The 21,361-nt window shown below is 39.9% G+C and overlaps 1 protein-coding gene across 7 annotated transcripts in view; it reads right to left on the bottom strand.

Moving 5' to 3' along the window:
- Mitf (melanocyte inducing transcription factor) overlaps nucleotides 1-21,361 on the bottom strand; it is a 221,059-nt gene that overhangs the window by 31,662 nt on the left and 168,036 nt on the right. For all 7 annotated transcript variants that reach the window (XM_042680047.1, XM_042680049.1, XM_042680048.1 and 4 more), the window contains exon 3: nucleotides 489-716. In XM_042680047.1, the coding sequence (XP_042535981.1) occupies nucleotides 489-716 (228 nt within the window). The remainder of the gene's footprint in view (nucleotides 1-488; nucleotides 717-21,361) is intronic.

Here is a 21,361-nt window from a genome sequence, read left to right as displayed (position 1 = left end):
TCATTTAAATCCATCCGCACACATTCCATGCTTTTACTTTTTTTTTTCAACTCTGGGAGAAATAAAAATAATATTCCAGTCTTTCACAACAAGCGGAACTTCAAAACCGCCTGTCCCACACCTTTTCTATTTTTTGCGGTTTCCTTTTCCACCTCCCCTTCTCCTCTCTCTGCATTTTTGCTGCTTCTTAAACTACGAAGCATGGGAAGGGCACTCAGGTATGGCAGTAGAAATAACTGGAGGAAGCTTTCTGCTTCCACATTCCGCTGAGAACGGGCTCAAGTCTCGATCATGTGCAATAAATCCAATAACCCAGTGGCAGGGACACAAGGCTGGCAAGTCACAGCCACACTTGGTGAATCAAAGACAGAGGCTAGTGATGGGGGGAAGAGGGGTGAACAAAATAGAGTCCATAGTTAAGGGCAAGAATACCCAACAGACAGTTATTGAGTGTAAGGAAAGAGGAGAGGAGAGGAGACATAAATTACCTCTTTTTCACAGTTGGAGTTAAGTGTGAGCATAGCCATGGGGCTGTTGGGTGCGCTGCTCCCGGGCACTGGTGGCATGACATGATCGCCAGGCTGGTTTGGACATGGCAAGCTCAGGACTTGGTTGGCATGTTTATTTGCTAAAGTGGTAGAAAGGTACTGCTTTACCTGCTGCCTTTGGGCTTGCTGTATGTGGTACTTGGTGGGGTTTTCCAGGTGAGTCTGCACCTGAACATAGTCATAGAGGGAAAAGAAGAGCATGATTATTACTATTTTTTCTTTTTAACTTTTGAACAGCTCTTCCTTCAGCCACAAGGCACACGACTGACAAGTCCAACAACAGAAGCAATGACTGAGCCCAGCTGCGTACGAGGCACTACGCTAACGACTTGGATATTACTGAGGTTCAGAGTCTAGGATTGAGAGTAACACTTTGTCCGCTAATTTGTTATGCATCTCTTTCAAAGTTGGTGCCCTTCTAATCTCTCATTATTGAAAATTTACAACTTCTCTGTAGGGCAAAAAAAAAAAAAAAGTTTCCCAACACACCTGAAAACATGTCATAAGACAGAAGATGCAAAACTCAATTTACCATATACTTTTTTGCAAACAAAATGACTTCAGGTTAACCCTCACCCAGGTACCTATAGTACATCCCTCCTAAGTACCAATTGTAAAATGGTTATGGAAAATAAACTTTTCAGTGGTTAAATCAACGAGTTGTGAATGAATCCCTTTGAACATGATTATTCAGCATCTTAATTTTGAACAAATTCAAGGGAAAATTTGGCTGTATGTGAAACAGCTTCTTTCAAACACACAACACTCCTATAAATTTATTTATAAAGGCATCACTATTAATCAGCAATCAGGATTTTTTCCCCTTTTTCCTATGAACTTTTAGATGCTTTTCTAGAAAAAAAATTTTTGGACTCCCTTTTTCCTTGATAAACACAATGTAATCTTATGAACTAAGAACGGCCACACACGAGGGGAATATAAATCCTAGTAATTTTTACTTTGTTCAAGACTACAACAGAGCACTGAATTACCTCTGAGGGCATCAGACAATAATCGGCACTAAGACAGCAAGATCTGTATTTACTGAAACCAGAACGCTTATTACAGAGACAGTTAAAGGGAGCATGAGACAATTCATAGCATTGTATCTCAGAAACCAAAGATAAATAAGAACGCAGCTCACCTGGTAGTGATTATATTCTAGCATTTCCAGCATAACAATGTTTTATGTGGCCCCAATCCAACAAGAAATTGTAGACTAGTCCTCCCTTGACTTTCTGCGATTCCAATTCCGAGAGCCGCAGCATAGGGAAGGCACTATGAACAAGGTATCTTGAGACACCGCCGGAAACTTTGTCACAGCAGCTCTGCTTATAATAACCTAAGCTAATTAGTTATGCATGTTAAAAAAAAGTTCTCACAAGGGGCTTTTTTTTTAATTTCCTAAGATTTGGGGCTGAAATATCGATATCCATTCCACCAACCCCCTTCCCTGGCTTGACGTCATGCTTTTTTTCTTAAATATAAAAGAACCTTTTTAAGGGATGAGCTATCAAAGTCAAACTCACTGTCAGATCAAGGCCAATTCACTATTCATCTTTCGTTCCAGTTGTATTAATAGACAATGGTATTTCTCTTTCAGTAATAGGTTAAGAGCCGGGTGCCCCCTTCGGAGGAGACATTGCCTAAAAGCTAATATTACACGAGACCTTCCTAATGGCCGAGAAACTGCCACTTCCGACTTCAAGAAGATGGTCTCTCAGTGGGGAAGACATTCTGCTGAACTTTCAAGCTGTGCCCTGCATCCTGCTCTCAACAGGCACCATATTCTTAACTGGGTGCACTTGTAACTTGCCTTCTGATCTCACATTAGGGAGAGAGGGGTGTCTGTCCTAAACAGCATGAGAGACACATACACAGTTACATGCACATACATTTACACACATACACATAGACAAGACACACACACACACACACACACACACACACACACACACACACACACACACACACACACACACACACACACACACACACACACACACACACACACACACACACACACACACACCTGGAGGCACACTTTTATTTTTATAGAACGTAAGACATTACCCATACCTTCCTCAGTCCTCAAATTTGGGAACATGAAAATCATCATGATACATGATTAGTGAATTTTTGTCTCTTCATTTATTCATTCCATTATGTACTAAACAGTACAAATCGTGGAATATGTACTGTGAACAATCAGAAAGCCCAGACGACTCCCAGCTTATAAAGCAAGGTAGTCTGGATGAAGCAAAAGAGGCGGCATGCCAATCTCACTGCAAAATGTTGACACGTGCTTACTACTACTGGGATAAGAAGACTGTGTTTCAATCATACATATTTGAGAGTCACAAATTGGCGCAAGCACTCCAGATAACGAAACACTTTAGGCTGACCATCTCCAAGTGTTTTGACCTCACAGGCTCCCAGAGGTTCACAGACACCTGAAACTTCACAAAGGGTCCAGACTCGATAATGATGAGGACAAGAGACATGACTAAAATAAACAGAAAATGAGGGCAACAAGAGGGATGTGCTTATTTCACTATTACGCTTAAAAAAGAAAGGCCTGCACATTTAAAAATAAATGTTAATCTGCTGGCAGATCCTTATATTTTAATGAATCAGAATTTTATGCTTTAGTAAGAAAGGGAGCCACTTGCTCCCTGCCTAGCTCTGCCATTGACATCCTTCCTTACCATACTCGGCCTTGTTTTTGTCCACTGTGTCTTTGTTGTTAATCAGTTAAATGCATATAGCCTATAAGTACTCTGCAGTAGATAAAACATCTACGAGATTTTTTTCCCCCAAACATAAGCACTTGAAACAGGTAAAAATAAATGAGGGATATGAGCTATTGGGGAATAACAGAGGGCAGTGGAGTCTGTGGCAAACTAGAAGATCCACAGCGCACTTAATAAGCACAGATGACTCATGCTTGTAATCCTAGCTACTCAGAGGGCTGATATCCAAGGATTGGGGTTCAAAGTCAGCCTGGGCAGAAAAGTCTCCATAAGACTCTGGGAAAAACAAAGGAGGAGGTAACAATGCTCGAGAGGAAATATACTCATTACTTTACTCATGTAATTGTAACCCCTCTGTACAGTATCTTTACAATAAAAAAAGACTCAGTTCCAATTAATCACTCAAAAACTGGAAGTGGCACTGTGGTTTAAGTGTTAGAGTGCTAGCCTTGAGCACAAAGAGATTCAGGGACAGCACTCAGGCCATGAGTTCAAGTCCTGTAACTGACAACTATAAACTATAAACTGATTGGCCATGTGGTTCTTTCAAGTTCACATTCCAATTTCTCAAGGGTGTTTGGAAAAATAAACTTTTTAAAGGGGAAATCCTCTAAATTTAAAAAAACAGACACATGTACCAGGCATGATTATATATATATATATATACATATATATATATGTATGTATGCATGTATGTATGTATGTATTTCCAGCTACTTGGAAGGTGGAGATCAGGAGGCTGAGATTGAGAGAACTGCAGTTCAATGCCAGCCAAGGCAAAATGTTAGTGAGACCCCACCCCCACATCTTGACAAATGGTGGTATAGGGTGGTATCCCTGCCAAAGGAACCCAATGGTTTTATTTTTCACATAGTACAAAATCAAAATGAATCAAATAAACAGTTGAGTCTGGACTCAGCCTACAAAAACATGAGCATTTGGTCTCTGTTTCACACTGTCTAAATGAACAAAATCTCTGATATTTCCTGATGGGTGGCCTGGATTCTGAGTAGCTTTTCTTTTGAGAAGCTAGGGTCTAGACCCAGGAATATTCTGGTGCTTCATTAAGACACAGTGAGTCTAATGACTTCGTCAGAAGGAGCTAAGAGCTTGAGACAGAGGCCCAAATTCTGGCCTTGCGAATTCTAGTCTTGGAACCCCTGGCAGGTCATTACTTTCTCCATGCCTCCGTCTCTTGGAGTGTCCAGTGAGGATGAGAACAAGCCTGCTTCCTAACAATGCATTTCCAGTACTCAGTGAGGAAACAGAAAATATCTAAACCAGGATTCCTCAAACTTTTTGTCTTACAACTCTTTCAAGCTCTTCAAATACATGGTATTCAAACATTGTGTCTATTATTATTTATCACATTAGGAAGTTAAACATTTGAAAAAAAAAAAGGTTATATAGGGCTGGGACTGTGGCTTAGTAGTAGAGTGCTTGCCTAGCATGCATGAAGCCCTGGTTTCAATTCCTCAGTACCACATACACAGAAAAAGCTGGAAGTGGCACTATGGCTCAAGTGATGAGTGCTAGCCTTGAGCAAAAAAAGCTGAGGATCAGTGCCCAGGCCTTGAGTTCAATCGCCATGACTGGGGGAAAAAAAGGTTATATAGTATCTACATAGGATGTACATACTATATATTATCTAGCTCCCAGGTTGTAAAGTTTATCACATCCTAATGGATTGTAAGACGACAGAAAGAAAAAGAGCATCTTGCTATTACTCTGAAACTAGATTGGATCTGGCAGAATGACTGCTTTCAGATCCCACTAAGAATCCCCGGTACAGAACACAGAAAGCCCTGTAGCAATAGTACTGCCCTGGCTGTGGCACACAACACTGTGAACACGTAGCATAACCTCTGTATTCTGTTTCTCTAATCTGGAGGATGCTGGAGAAAGACCCTCATCCTGTGCTTTTTCCCTCATTACATCATTATGAGACTCCCTAGTCCTTGACAATTTAGAAGTCATAAAAATACAATTCTCTATAGTCAATCATCCTAATTCATAGGCTCTTAGTTATTTTGCTTTCATTAACTTGGGAATAGCCAACAAAATACATACAGAGCATTAGAGACAACCAAAACGTCTTTATGATGTCCTGATAGTTTGCTTATATCTTTGAACTTCAAACCAATTAAAGAATCCAGAGAACAAGGCTAAGAAATGCTGAGCACTGGAAGCACACACCACAAAATAAAGCAACAATATTTTATGCCCTTATCACGAAACAGTAGTGACATCAGTTCCCTTTCTTTCTTTCATTTTCTCTTTCTTTCGTTTTCTTTTTTCTTTCTTTCTTCTTTTTCACTCCCTCCCTCCTCTCCTTCCCTCTTTCCTTCCTTCTCTCCTTATTTCCTTTCTTCCTCTCTCTTTCCCTTTCTTTCTTTTTTTCCTTGTCTTTCGTGTGCTGGTCCTGGGACTTGAACTCAGGGCCCTGTCCCTAAGCTTTTGTGCTCAAGGCTTTTGTGCATGCTATTGCTTGAGCCATAGCTCTACTTCCAGCTTTTTGGCAATTAGCTGGATTTAAGAGGCTCAGGGATTTTCCTGCCCAAGCTGGTTTCAAACTGCAATCCTCATCTCTCAGCCTCCGAAGTAGCTAGGATCACAAGCGTGAGCCACTGGCACCTAGCCATTTCCATATCCTACAAATAATGTTAGCTAGTAAAGGGGAGAAAATGCAAAGGCTTTAAAATCTTTTTTCATTACTTTTCCTATCTTTCTACCCTCTTTTCTTTTCTTCATTGAGATTGTGAATTGATAGCAGAAGAATGGGAATGGATCACTTTCTGATTGTCACTTCACTTCCTTGGTAACAATGACATTTTATTTCCCATCAGTTTTCTTCCGAAAAAACCTTGTTGCGTGCACTAGTCAGTGTATGGCAGTCACCATCCATGTCCTCATCTTGGCTCTCATAGAGCTCACTAGAAGGAATGTCCCCATTGGTTGGCATTGCTCCTCTACCCTCTCTGTACTTGTTATGAAAATTTAGGAAGTCATAGAAATAGAATTCTCTATAGTCAATCATCCTAATTCATAGGCTTTAGTTATTTTGTTTTCATTAATTTGGGAATAGCCAACCAAATATATATAGAGCATGATGTCCTGATAGTTTATGTCTTTGACCTTCAAACCAGATAACAAATTAAAATTGAGTGCAGAGTCCCACAGACTTTTTAGTTGATCATTTATTTTATTTTCTTGAACCAGGCAATGAAGTATTGATATTTCTTATTTCAAATTTAGGAAGAGGTCTTTTCTTCCAGCAAAATTAAGAAATATGAAAGGGACTGTGATCCAGTCAGCTGGTTTTCTCCACCATATCACCAGCACCAGCACCAGCACCAGCACCAGCACCACCAGCACCACCAGCACCAGCACCAGCACCACCACAACCTTGCCATTCTTGTCTTGCTGCTTGTCTTTTTTTTTTGGTCAGTCATGGGGTCTGAACTCTGGGCCTGGGCACTGTCTCTCAGATCTTCAGCTCAAGGCTAGCACTCTACCACTTGAGCCACAGTGCCACTTCCAGCTTTTTCTGTTTATGTGGTGCTGAAGAATCAAACTCAAGGCCTCATGTATGCAAGGCAAGCACTCTACCATTGAGCCACCTTCCCAGCCCCATGTCTTGCTGCTTTTTAAGTGGCATTTTCTAAAGAAGGTTAGTATGCAGTCATAAATCTCTAAACAAATGCTAAGAGAGAAAAAGCTCATTTTCTTAAATGACTTGGGTAAAGCCTTATATAGAATCATGACTGATGAGTATCAATTTTTTCCCATCTTATAATTACATTACCACAGAAGAAAACACAAGCCCAGGACATATATTCTAAACAACAAATCTGGTTTTCTGTACAATCTGATCAAAGGTATCTCAGACAAAAACAAAAACAAACAAACAAAAAAACCCAAGGGTAACAAAGAGAAGAGTCATGACCTTAGGGAGGAGAATAAAAATCACACATAATAAAGAGTACTTCAGTAAAGGAAAATTAGATATAAATGATTAAAGTTTCTGGGCCTTCCATCTGTAACAGGTATCTGTCCTTGAGTCCAACCCAGCTCCCTGCCTGTTTGTGTCTGACCTACAAGCTAAGGATAATTTTTACCTTTTCATAATGGGGAAAATGGAAACAAAGAATGCTATTTCATGAAGCATGAAACTGATGCGCAACTTAAATTTCAATATTGATAAAGTTTTATTGCACACATCCATGCTGATTAGCTTGCATCTTGTTCGTGGCTGGTCTGCTGCCTCAGCAGACTGAATAGCAGTTAAAAAAAAGAAAAGGATACAAATCCTGAGAGTTCACATGGCCCCCAAAGCCTAAAATATCTGCTCTCATTTTATAGAAAATGCTGACCCCCTACTCCCTAAGAGAGTTTTATGAACTAGAATTGAAGTCTCTTATTAAAGTTTTTAAAAAGTTTGGAGTAAAGAACAGGATGGTTTTTATAAAGAGGAAAGTCTCTAATATTGGCGTTCAATGGACCGACATCCATGAAGAATACAGATATGTCTAATTATCCCAATTTTAAAGATAAAGAAACAGAAACCCTGGGAAGAAAATAAGAAGATTGGCCAGGGTTAGAAACCCCAGCTAGATTTTTATTATTCTGGCTATAGTGGCAACTTCAGAGACACACTTCACTGATGACCTATTTTGACCTCAGATTTTAAGTGAGGAAAGAGGGAATGATAACTTGGGGTAGATCCAGATGTAAACTCACAAGCACACGTGCACAAATAAACATGTATGAATTTGCAAGCCTATTGATTAGGTGTGCATTCTTTTCTATTCCTTCCTATCTTAACACTTTGGAGGATTCTAAGATCAGAAAAATGCGCTGCAAATCGGTACAAAAGAAAGAACGTATTTCCTGTTCCCAAATTTTGATGTGATAATAGGAAAAAACTAGACCAACCTTGTGAAAATTCCTAGCATGTCTTTTATCCTTAGCTAATGAATGGAACTAAAAAAAAGTGTGTTTATTATAAACTAAGACAAGCATGCTTTTGATTAAGACAGGCATGCTTTGGTTTTAGGACAGCTGATATTTAGGGACCTTGAGGGGCGGTATTATCATAAAAAGCATATATTAGGTTTTTGCCTCTCAAACAGAATCAAAGATTATGAGAATAAAAAGAATATCACATTTTGTGTGAGTCAAATAGATGTAGGAAAGATTTGGGAATGATAGTTGCTGGCCTGAGTGTATTCACAATCTTTTTTTTTTTTTTTTTGGATCCGGTCGTGGGGCCTGAACTCTGGGCCTGGGCGCTGTCCCTCAGCTCTTCAGCTCAAGGCTAGCGCTCTACCACTTGAGCCACAGAGCCACTTCCGGCTTTTTTCTTTTTGCTTATGTGATGCTGAGGAATCGAACCCAGGTCCTCAGGCATGCAAGGCAAGGGCTCTACCACTGAGCCTCCTTCCCAGCCCCTGTATTTATAATCTTAACCTTAAAAAATCCACTGTCAAAATCCAATTCCTATGAGGAAAGGAGAAACAAGATCCAATAAACTTAACCCTGACTCTAGGCAACCTAGACTCTGAGGTCCTATCAATCATTATACAGGGATATGTCACATTGATAGCTAGATTTTTAAAATCTAAAAGTCAGAAGCATCATCCCTTCATTCAAGACTATCTGCCAAGTACCAGATCCTATACTTTATATTCACTCTTAGGACAGTAAAAATAAAATGGAGAAGTTGCTGGGATAACCACATAAAACATTCTGGAAAAATCTCTGTACAGTTCTGTTTTTTCAATTGTGTGCTGACAACTTCTGATTGAACACAGAAACAATTCAAAGAGTTTTGACAGTTTTACCTTCTTATTTTAAGTTGTTGCTATATACCCAAAACATCCTCTTGCCATGAACAGAGAATTACACACAAGATTGGATGCAAATCTCAGCATGTATGCAACTCACTTGGAAACTTTGTAAACTCAAGAGTATGGTACCAGAGGTCTGGGGTGGAGTCCTGGCTTCTGCATTCCTAACAAGCATCCTGGATGCTGACCCAGCCAGTCCAGGGAACACACCACCCCTGACCAGTAACGTTTTCAATTGTCCTCACCTGGACTTCTGCTTCCATGAAAAGACTACACACTCATCATTCATTCAACAAATACTGCAAGGCAACCGAGCAAGTCTTCACAGTGTGTTCAGGGACCGGCCTTGCAGGGAATGTGACACTTAATCACAGATCTGATGTTGATAAGAGAAGCTAGACCACTGGAAGGGCAGAAACTCTCAGCGGTTATTACAGGAAGAGCAAACAGGCTCTTAGTCTGTGTTCTCTACTTCACCCCCAGTGTGCCACACTCACTGGGGCGTCTTCTTGCCTCCTTGGTGGTTTCTTCTCTGTTTCTTTTGCTAGTGTTCCCTCTTCTCGTCCTCTTAGAATGTCTCAAGGCTCTGAATTTTCTTTTATCTTTCTATACTGACTGGCCTGGAACACCAGGCCAGTCTTAGGGATTTAACCATTCCTTCCCCACCCCCACCTTGCCCCTGATCTGAGATTTCTCTGAACTCCACTCTAATTTCCACTTGTCTGTGCAACCATAGCAACTGAAGTCTGCAGACATCTCATGCTAGGCTATTCAGCATCCCCTTCAAGTTGGCTCCCCCAAGACAACTCCTCCACCTTAAGTATGGGAAACTCCAGTTTTCTGTTCGGTTACAACATGAAATTGCTATTTCTTGTAGATCCAAACAACCTCCAGCCATGAGCTGGTGGCTCAGGCTTGTAATGCTAGTTACTTAGGAGGCTGAGATCTAAAGAATTGCAGTTTGAAGCCAGCCGAAGCAGAAAAGTCTGTGAGATACAATTTCTAAAATAACAAAACTGGGCTGAGAGCAAGGTTCAAGTGGTAGAATACTTACCACTCATGTCTATTATCATGCATTGGGTCTATCTTCAGAATATTCATAGAGCTTGACTGATTTTCACCCATACTCTTACCACCTGATCTTCGCCATCATCATTGCTCATTTAGATGACTGAAAGTCTCCTAGCTCTTCTACCTGCTTCAGTGCTTGCTCACCTGTAGTCTATATTCAGTACAGAGACTCAAACATCACAGTACTCTACAAAACAAAACAAACCCTAATTTATAATGGTTCTGTACTTATCTCTGAGGAAAAAACAACAACAAAGTACTTATAAAGAACTTACAAAGTCCTTATTCAGGAACTTGTTACAAATACACATTTTAGGACTCTACACAATAGGTAATAAATCGGAATCTCCAGGTGTGTGACCTGCACATCTACATCCCGATGTTATTTCCTCAGGTAGATTCAAATCACACCAAAGTTTGAGAACCCCAGCTCATTATACTTACTTCTCTTCTCCATCCCAGGATCAAGACTCTTTGACCTTAGCTTCAATAACTACCCTAAAGGCCTATTCAAAATCCCAAATACCCTCAGCCAGTACTGCTCATCCCTCTGTGTGCGTCTAGAACTTGGCCTGCACAAAACAGGCACGCAACGCATCTCGATGAGTCAGAGAAAAAGCGGAGCCATTGTGCCTAATGTGCCTTGCAGGACCATTAGAACACACTCTAAGGACAAAAGGCCAGATTGCTCGGGTTCCTGAAAGGGTTCTTGGCTAGGAGTCTGGCAACTCATGGAAATGCACTGGGAAAATGGAACTGCTACAATCCCTTACTCATTGAGTAGCTCAGAAAGCTCAGGAAAGACTATAGGATGAGTGACTGGTTCAGAGAATGCTACACTGATGCAGAAGAGAAAGCTTCCTTTTCTATTGGGAGTTACCAAAATATAGCAAGTTCTTATCCCTTAGCCCTCATCTAGGAGGCCACTGGGACCCTCAGAGTGAAAAACACATACATACCAGGAATTGTAAGATTCACTGTAGACTTGGTGAGCCAGGTTAAAAAAATAATAATCAGGGCCGAGCACTTGTGGCTCACACCTGTAATCCTAGCTACTCAGGAGGCTGAGATCTGAGGATCTCGGTTCAAAGCCAGCCCAGGCAGGAAAGTCCGTGAGACTCTTATCTCCAATAAACCACTAGAAAACCAGAAGTGGCACTGTGGCTCAAGTGGCAGAACCCTAGCCTTGAGCTGAAGAGCACTGGGACAGTGCCCAGCCCAGAGTTCCAGCCCCACGACCAAAATAATACTAATACTAATACTAATCAGAAAAAGAAAAAGAAAAAAAAGAGGTCCCAGGCTGGTAGTTCACTGACCACAGTTAGGGTTTCTTGGCATAATTTAGTGTCCTATTAATTTGTCACTAATAACTAATAAAAATTGAGTTTCACATCACATTTCACATTTTGGATTTCAGGAATTCCTGCAGGAATCAGAAAATCCAGCTGGGAATATAAATTTGCAAGTCTTTCCATATCTTTGGACACACCAAATCCCTGATAATGATTCCAAATCTGATATGATGGTAGAGGGTTGAGTGTGCTTACACAGTCATAATGGTCAATCTCATGATAAAATAAATTGATATAACTATAAAACATACACTATGTAAATTTATAGAACATACATGTCCATGAAGTTACTACTTTTTTGTTTTATAAGGACCTCATCAGATTCAGGGATAAAATTCAGGAATGGGATATCTATGACAGCGTTATCTGTCAGGGATGTGGTATCCCACCATCCCAGTCCATATACCTGACTTTGTCAATGCAGTTGTCTTAGAACATAGTTACTATATGACTTATGCACCCTCCCCTCACCTTGCCAAAAAAAAAAACCTATACAAAATAGATTTTTAACAATTCCTAGTAATAAACCATTAGAAAAAGTATCTAACAAGAGAAAACAGATAATTAACTATGAGGGGGTCATATATATAGTTTGGGAATCTCAGCTTTGGTACTATATTGAAGCTAGATAATTCTCTATTGTGGAAGCAGGTATGTGCATTATAGAATGGATGTCACATCTCTGGGTCCTAGTACCCTTGCATCCCTGAACTCCAGCCGAGACAAGCAAAAATATCTCCAGTCATTGCCATAAAAACTGTCCCAGTAAACAATCATTGTGTATACATGGATACAATAGAATACTGAATATCCCTACTTCATAAATCTTTGAAGAGTGAGAAAGTTCTTAAGTGAGAACACAACACATAGTACATTAAAACGCTCTACATACTATTATACTGAACTGATTTTAACTATTACTTGTTAAAATATACGCAAAGGCAACAAGACTAAGCAACCAAAAAAACCACAGCCCAAACCCCCAACTTAATGATAAATCATTCGGCCAAAAATGATAAATCATTCGGCCAAACTGTAAAGATAAAACGATAAATGAGTAATATTTTATTTCTTTTCTATATTTTCTTAAAAATACAAAAATCTTACCCCCCTCTGGCAAAAAAAGCCCATATATCTGGATAAATAAAATATATTCTCGCAGAATCTCTCTTTTGAAACGTTTACAAAAGTATAAACACATGAAGTTTGTATTCAATGGTAACATTTGCCTTGCTTCAATTTTTCCTGAAATACTGGTAAGATTAAGATGACCTGTTATTTCTGAAACTTCAAGTCTAACGTCCAGTCCCAGTCCATGTTTGCATAATATTGGACACATTTTTCTGATTTTGAAAAGGGTTGTGATTATGTGGCCCAGCAGTGCCATTATAATGGCCCATTGTAAGGCCCAGCCAAATTCCCCTCCTCATGGGAGCTGTCAGCGCGCCATCCCACGTGTTAGAACTTTTCCATGTGCCCCAGTTTAGCACTGTCTCAGAATGGCAGACTTCTTCTTGTCTAGCCTTTTCCCCCAAAATGCACCCATTGTTTCCAGCGTATCGGGTATTAGAGCTGATTATAGCACAGCGCCTTTTCATAAGGAGCCGGCACTCTCAAGAAACTGGCAGTGGTTAAGTTTGTCAGAGAGGAAAACATTGCCTTGGGCCTAAGCAAAAGGTCACTCAGCAAGGCCCCCCCATCAGACACAGAGCTGAATGCTGCTGGTTTGAAGGTCAAGTCCACATGAGCTAAAAACTGGCCAAAAGCAGCTGCTTCATAATAATAAATAACACAAAGACTTCAGGGTCTGTATCATGAGACTGAGGGCTCTTCCTGCTTCTGAGGAACTGCAGTCTTGGGTAGTTCCTAAGACCTGCTTTGTAGATTACATGGTGATGAAATTCCACGTTGGAACTGACTCCATCAATAACAGCAGTATCTCAAGAGCACTTCCGGGCTGTGCTGGTGCTATACTGCATGGTCACACACAGGTATACTGTAACTACCTACTTTAATGACTCATCCATTCAACTATCCTTACTGAGCACTGTTCTCTGTAATGAGCTCGTAAGGCAAAGCCCCTGACCCCATGGAAACCATATTTACATTGAGGGGAGCAAAGAAAGGCACAAAGCAATTCAACCAAAAAGCAAAAAACTAAAAGAATCTCATATTGTGTCAAGGGCAGTGCAGAAAATGAAACAAAGCAAGCTTCTAAGAATGTCCCTGGACGTGACTTTCAGACTGCAGCCACTGCGATGAGAAGCCCAGAAGAGCTTGGAGCCTGAGGGGGAGAAAAGCTTGGCACTGCAGAAGAAAAGGAACAAGACAGACAATCACAACGCTGGCATGGCTGAGGCAGGCACCCAGGCAATGTGTGTTCCAAGACAGGTGGTCAGGCTGGGATGATGTGCAGCACAGGGCCTTCACAGAACTTCTGGGAGGTTTTTAAACAGAAAAGTGGCATTCTGCCTCATGTAGGCATCTTTTTCTCTTTTGAGCTAGCTCAAATATCACAGAGAGATCAGGGGTAAGGGTAAGAGAAACAAGAATCCTAGAGAAGACATCTGCCAGTAGGAACATTACACACAAGGCTAAGAAATCTCTCCTGGAAGGTAGCTATGTCACTGACGCTTGAGCTGAGCTCCAAGGAACTGCAAACCCCTGAAAACAGTACAAAATTTTTGACTGCATTTTTTTTTTTTTGGGGGGGAAGACTAATAGGCCAGAACATTGGGCAGGTCATATGTAGGCCTTGAACGTGAGAGGGAGGAATGTGTAAATAATGAGCCAGGAGTGAATAATGGGCGAAACTATGATGACTACAAATAAGGCCCATTCTATCTTTCTCTGTGCTGCTGTGTAAGTTCGAGATGACCTATACACATTGACACAGGGCCCACTTGTCTAGTTACATTTTCTTTTTTGTGTATGTACCAAGCCTGGGGCTTGAACTCAGGGCGTAGAAGTTTGAGCTTTCATGCTTAAGTGGTGCTGTACCACTTGAACCACAGCTCCTTGGCAGGTGGTTTTCTTTTTCATAATGGGAGCCTCATGGACTTTCTTGCCTGGACTGGCTTCAAACTGAGATCCTTAGATCTCAGTCTCCTCACTTGCTAGGATTATAGGCATAAGCTCTTGGTGCTTGGCTCTTTTTATTCATTTTCTATCTTCTTTTCTATAAAAGGAAAATTCTATGGTGGCATATACACTTAGTAAACATAGTCAATCTATCACATGATCACAGGCCTAAAATATCTGTATTATGCTTGCAGTAGTGAATCTTAGCCTGGAATGTTCTCTAAGAAACTGAGTCCATGTTCCTTCAACTGATTGTGGATTTGGTAAGATGCCTGTGGTCAGCGTGAGCACCGGTCACAGCAAGGGAAGTAAATTGTATTTGCCCAGAGTGCCAGACTCAACAGTTGGAAAAGTTCATCTCAGATCCACAGGAAATATTTTTTAAACACATGCAAAGGATACAAGTAATCCATACTGACCCTTTCAGGTCAGGTTAGAGGTCAAAGTTAGGACTACCTCTTTCAGACTAAGAGGTTGCTTATCTACATTTATGTCATAAGATTAACTATAACAACTGAAATTCAAACTTATTTGGGTTACTAGGAGGAGTTTTTCCTAATTATAAGAAAATTTCATCTGTAACAAAAAAAGATTCATCACATTTAAAAACAGATGTTAGAAAGATTAAAGTATACATATAAAAGGAAGGCTACAGTTGTAAGACTAATGTACATGGTTGGGATTGTCTCACGTGGGGGGGGGGAGGAGGAGTGTGTGTGTGTGTGTGTGTGTGTGTGTGTGTGTGTGTGTGTGTGTAAACAAAATATAAACAAAGGGTATATAGAAGAAAAAGACCCAGTGCTTCTTTTGAGAACACAGGCCAACATTTTGCACATGGTATGCAAATGAGACTCCATCAAGGCTTCTCATATTTAAGAGGAAGAACTTGAAAGTGAAGGTGAGACAGGTGTTGGGGACTTACTAAGGGCCAGATGGTTGTTCTAAGCTTCCAGTGGATTTATTAATTCACTTCTTTTGCAATCCCAGAAGGTAGGTAGGGGTGATTATTATCCCCATTTCCAGGGTGAGAAAACTGAGGTTTGTTAGTTACTTCACCAAACTCTGTCGTGTTGTAACTTCTCTACAGAATTCACATTTGAAACATAATGTTTTTGGTTTTGAAATAATACAGGGAGCCTTTGTCACAGTTATTTGCTTTGAGTATTTTGTCTTCATTCATCATTATAAATTAGCTTTTCTTTCCAATGAGATTGTCACCCGGGTGGGCACTGTTTGTTCAATCAAAGCTGTATCCAATTCCTAAGTGAAGCAGAGTGTCATCCAAGACAGGGAAATTCAAATGATCATTTGTTCCCAGGGAACTGCCTCTGGACTTTGAGCAATGTAAGGGATGGTGAATTTTCTTTCTTTTCTTCTTTCTTTGTGGGGGAGATGGAGGAGAGGGTCTAGAAGGCAAGAAGCATCTTTCAGACTCAATGGGATTTTTTGTTAATGAAAACCATCTAAGCATCATGAGATTTGTAAAGAAAAGGTTAAAATATTATAGAATATAGTAATGTCTTTTAGAAGAAAGAAAATAGGCCACTGTCTCTCTAAAATGCCAGTTTCCAAATACTTTACTACAAACCACTGTCAAAAAATTTAACAAGTGTCCAGATTACCAGATTGAATACATTACCCTGTTTTCAAATCACATAGACAACAACAACAAAAACAACCCTCTACCACACTATGTGGCCTAGTTGTAGAGTGCTTGCCCAGTGTATGCGACACCATAGATTCAATCTCCAGGGGGAAAAAAAAACTCCGAATGAACAGTTGAATAACTGCTCCTCAAATTTATGTCTTATGTGTTGGAGACAGAGCAATCTCAACATGAAAGGAAATATATATCTCATTTCTGTCCTCAAGGACTCACCAATGGAGGGCTGGCCATAGAGTCAGGTGCCGCAGTTTATTTGAGGTGTTCTCCAACATTAAGCCAATGGCTCTCAAGGACTGCCTTGCCAAGGAATATTTACAATGGTTGGGGATATTTCAGATGGTCACATCTGGACATGAGATGTTGGAGGTGTTAATGGCATCTATGAGACAGAGACCAGGGATGATGCTGAACACCTCGAAGTATAGAAGATAGCCCTTGACAACAGGGAATTCTCTGTGCTCACAATAGTGTCATGGTGTAGAAATCCAACCCACCAGATACTGGGCCAAGACCACCCTCTACTTCTCTTACTGGGAGATTTCAGAAAAGACACAAAACCTAATGAAATACAGGACTGATAGGCACCTCCTGACCTATCTATGTGCTTTCTTGTCATATCTGAGCTTCACAGTCAAAAGTTATTTCATGTCTTCTTTGGCATCCAAAGACATTGCTTTTTATTAATTGGCAAAAGAGAAAAATATCATCATTAGAAGAAGCCTAATCAAAACTCAAAGACTTCCTACTAGCACTAGTTGTGAGCAGTAACAGAATAGGAAATAGTAGGCTGAGAAATGCAAAATTATGCCCTAAGACTATACAGAATAAATGCAAACAATTCTAATAATCTCTGTCTTCCTGAACATCATTTATCAGTATGTCACACATATCTAAGTAGGTGGCCAGGAAGTCCCTTCTTTCTGATGACAGCAAGGAAACACTGCTGTACATGTAAACAAAACCCAAAGTTCACTAATTCTTTCTTTTTGCTTTGTGCCAGTACTAGGGTTTGAACTCAAGGCCTGAGCTCTGTTTCTTTGCTTTATGTCTGCTCAAGGATGGCACTCTAACCCTTGAGCCGCAGGTCCACTTTCAGTTTTTTGGTGGTTGATTTTCCTACCTGCTGGCTTTGAACCTCTATACTTAGATTTCAGCTTCCTGAGTAGCCAGCATTACAGGCCTGACCAACCACACCCTGTTATGTTCACTAATTAATTCTTAATCTGTCATAATTAGATTACAGTATTTCACAGAAATCACCTGTATTCCCCCAAACTACCAATAATTAAAGTGCTTTCTCATCTATTTATTTTCTATTTTCAAAAAAGGATTTATTCCCAGCATATTTTAAGGGCTTTCCAAAGTCATTTGTTAATAAGTTCAATGCTGGGGGAGGAAGGGAGGGGGGAAGGATTGGGTGGGGGGGTGAGGGGGGGGAAGATGGGAATGGATGGGAAGGGGAAACAAAGGAGGAGGCTACAATGCTTGATAAGAAATGTACTCATTACCTTGCTCATGTAAGTGTAACCCCTCTGTACAGTATTTTCACAATAAAAAAAAAATAAGTTCGATGCTAAGACCAAGACTTTTCTAATTACCATTAAAAGCCTAAAGAAAATGTAAATGCTGATGACAAAGCTGAATGAAGGGGGAGGAAACACTTCTTGTCCTTATTTTGTATCCTGTAGAAAACTTTCCATAACAATTATTGAAGAGGAAAAAATGCAAAGCATTATTTGGACATATCCCCACAGATGCATACATATTAATGTGGTACGGGGTTATTTATGCACAATAATCCTGAGATCCTTTGCAGATTTAAAGATTCTACCCATTTTCCGCCCTGCTCCTGGAATATTAAAAAAAAAAAAATTGTACTGGAGGTACTGGTGCTGTCCCTTAAGTTCCCCGCCCCCCTACGCTGGTGCTCTACCACATGAGCCACAGCTCCACGTTTAGCTTTTTGGTGATTAATTGGAGATGAGTCTCACAGACTTTAACCTTTCCATTCTAGCTTAAAACACAATTCTCACATCTCAGTCTCCAGAGTAGAATGGATTATAGGCATGATTAACTATCTGCATCAAGCCTCCTTTAATGTTTTTGTAAATACAAATCACTCAAAAGAATTTTTAAAGCGAAAATGGTAGAAACAGCATTAAATTGAACAATACTAGTTCTACAAAGTTCTGTCTCAAATGATTTCAGTCAGGTAAGTACAACCATCACCCTAAAAAAACTCATAGTTGTAGCAAAACAGCAAACCGACTCAACTGTCAAACAGCTTTCATGTACTGCAAGATGGAGATGGAAAAAGCACGCTCTTCTCCTCTCTTGGTTCTGAAAGGTAAAATGATGTAGTTATGCTTTTGCCACTAAATATGCTTAGAAAGTTAACCTTTCATGTAAAGTATTTGGACAGGGAGGCTTTCTTGAAATAACACAAATAATTAAGGAAAAACACTCAATAAAAGGCTAAATGATGCAATGTAAGAAAGGTAATCATGTTCCCTGACAAAGAATATGATTATTTACTTCACATGGATGACTGGATGGCAGGAAAATGAGCTACAACAACTTTCACACTCAGTTCAAAGAAAACGAAGTTGGTTAACAAAATTACCTTCTTTTGCATACCTCTTACATGTAAGGCAGAACTCTCAGGCCTTTATATATCTTCATTTTACCCCAAAGCTCATAATGAATATTAAGTGTGATCACTGGTTTCAGTGTGCAGATGAAGAAATCAGAGCAGAGAGTTTAGTAAGCATCCTGATGACACCTGTATGTCCTTACCAGCTAGAGATCTCAACATGGGTTTGTTGGGCTCCAAAGCAACCAAACAATACATATTATATCAGTTTTGCTCTGCAGATTCAATCAATGCTGAGATATGAAGACACTCACCTACAAAGCCTCAAAATTATCATCACAAAGTCTGTTGTCACAAAATTGTCACCACTCCACAGTGTCTCCCAGAAGACAAACTATAGTAACAAAGAAAAATGTAAAGATTTTTTTGTAAAAATATAAAATATAAGGATGGGAAAATTTTAAAAGCTTAAATAAAGATGGGTAAAAAAAAATAGGGAAATAAAAGTACATAAATCCTCCTATAGTGGGAATTAAATTCTGACAACATTCTGGTTTTAATCTTTCTATTGATCAAAGTGGAATTTTAATGTTGTCTCTATGCAATGCTAGCATGAAAGGAGCAGAAGTTGGCTTGTTCAAACAAACCAAGGCTCCATTTTCCTAAAGGAGATTTTACACATATCCCTAAACATAAAAAATCTGGCTGTGGAGATCCTACAAGATTGTACTGCTGCAATTTTGGAGAGAATAGCTCAGATTTTGGATTCTTTTAAATGGCAACCACAAGTTGCAAGATCCCATTCTAGGGCACACTGGGAGCTATAAATAGCCTATTGGTAGGTACCAAGTGCACGGAAATGGGACCAGGGATAAGAACAGAAGGAATGTTATATACAAAGACAATGCTGCAAAGTCCTGTGCTTCCCTTCATCTTTCCAACTGTGCCATCGCACTAATGCCCTTCTACATAGTGTTATGACAGCAACCACCAAAGAGCAGATTTGCAACTGAGCTGACCTTAACTGCAAGGGACTGAGAAAACAAAGGAGGAAACAAACTGCATTAAGTCAAATATCCCCATCCTTCAAACCCAGGGACGGTAAATAACACTAAAGGAATATCCTCAAATCAGGCTTGCTAATCCAAATACCAATCATTATTTATTCACAACAAATGAGATTTTCTGACCATTATTCCCAGGAACAGTCCACTTATAGTTTTTCAAATACGTTCATACACATAAATCTCCAGAATACAAGGTCAATGGAAATCCTCAATAATAAGCCAAGTTCTTCTTGTTTTTGTACCCTATTATTTAGTACTGTGCCTGACATGCACTGGCCAAGAACAGATGAGGATACCAGAATCCTACAAGGAAGAGCAAGACTCCTAAAATTTAAAATGGTAGACTGGCAAGGAGCTAGCTAATAAAGCATGGCATCTTCATATTAAGACAATGTCATTTAATTCTAAAAGAATACATGCTCATCTAATTACCTAGTCTACATGCAGGATATTTATCATTTGGTCCTGTATTTGTTTTGCTAATATCAGAGAAAAAAGCAGTGTTGTTACTGCAAGATTAGAAGGGGAGGATTGCTGTTTGAGGCCAGCCTGAGCAGAAACATTTTCAAGGATCCTTTCTCAACCCCATAGCTTGGCACAGTGATAGGCACAGTGATAGTCATCCCTATCTTGAGGCCGAGATTGGGAGGACTGGGATGCCAGGTTAGCCTGGACAGAAAGGTCCATGAGACTCTGTCATCATGGAAGGGAAATTGAACGTGGTGGTACCTCTCTGTGACCCCAGCAAGGAGTGGAAGTCTAAGCAGACAGATCTTGGCTCAGGGGCGCCCCTGGGCAAGAAGCAAGTCCAGGGCTTGAAGGCATGGCTCTGCAGTACTACACCAATGTTGTAAGTATGAGGTCCTGAGTTCAAATGCCCAGTGCCACCAAACAAACAAAATAAAAACAAAAACAAGAAAACCTGCATTGATTAAATATTGATGCAACACACACAGCTTGGCTACCATTTTTTTTTAAGCAGAACGAAATTTAACTTCAATTCTAAACCTACAAAAATCTCACATCAGAAGGAATGTGAACTGCCAAAAACAAAAAAAGGAAGTGCCCAAAGCAAGATGTCTGTCATCCTCTTAAAAGTCCAAAGTAACATATACCATTCATAGGCCCCAGCACTGAATCCAGATGTTACTCAGCCCCAGCCTCATCCCCTTAACCTGTTTAGTAAATCTGCAAGAACTCAATATTCTGCCTTAAATTTATTTTCTGTGAAAATGAACCAGAGTTCCTTACTATTGCTACCTTGAAAACTTTGATGAAGGGTTATAACTTGAATAATTTTATAAACACATAGAGCAATGTAGTATTTATTATATTAGGATATATTTAAATATTTGAGTACATGTGTTTATACAAATATAAA

This window comes from Dipodomys spectabilis, unplaced genomic scaffold (genome assembly GCF_019054845.1).
Source record: "Dipodomys spectabilis isolate Male_0828 unplaced genomic scaffold, ASM1905484v1 ptg000054l, whole genome shotgun sequence".
NCBI lineage: Eukaryota > Metazoa > Chordata > Mammalia > Rodentia > Heteromyidae > Dipodomys > Dipodomys spectabilis.
The sequence above is the reverse complement of the archived record's forward strand: the minus strand, read 5'-3'. Positions and strand labels throughout refer to the sequence as shown.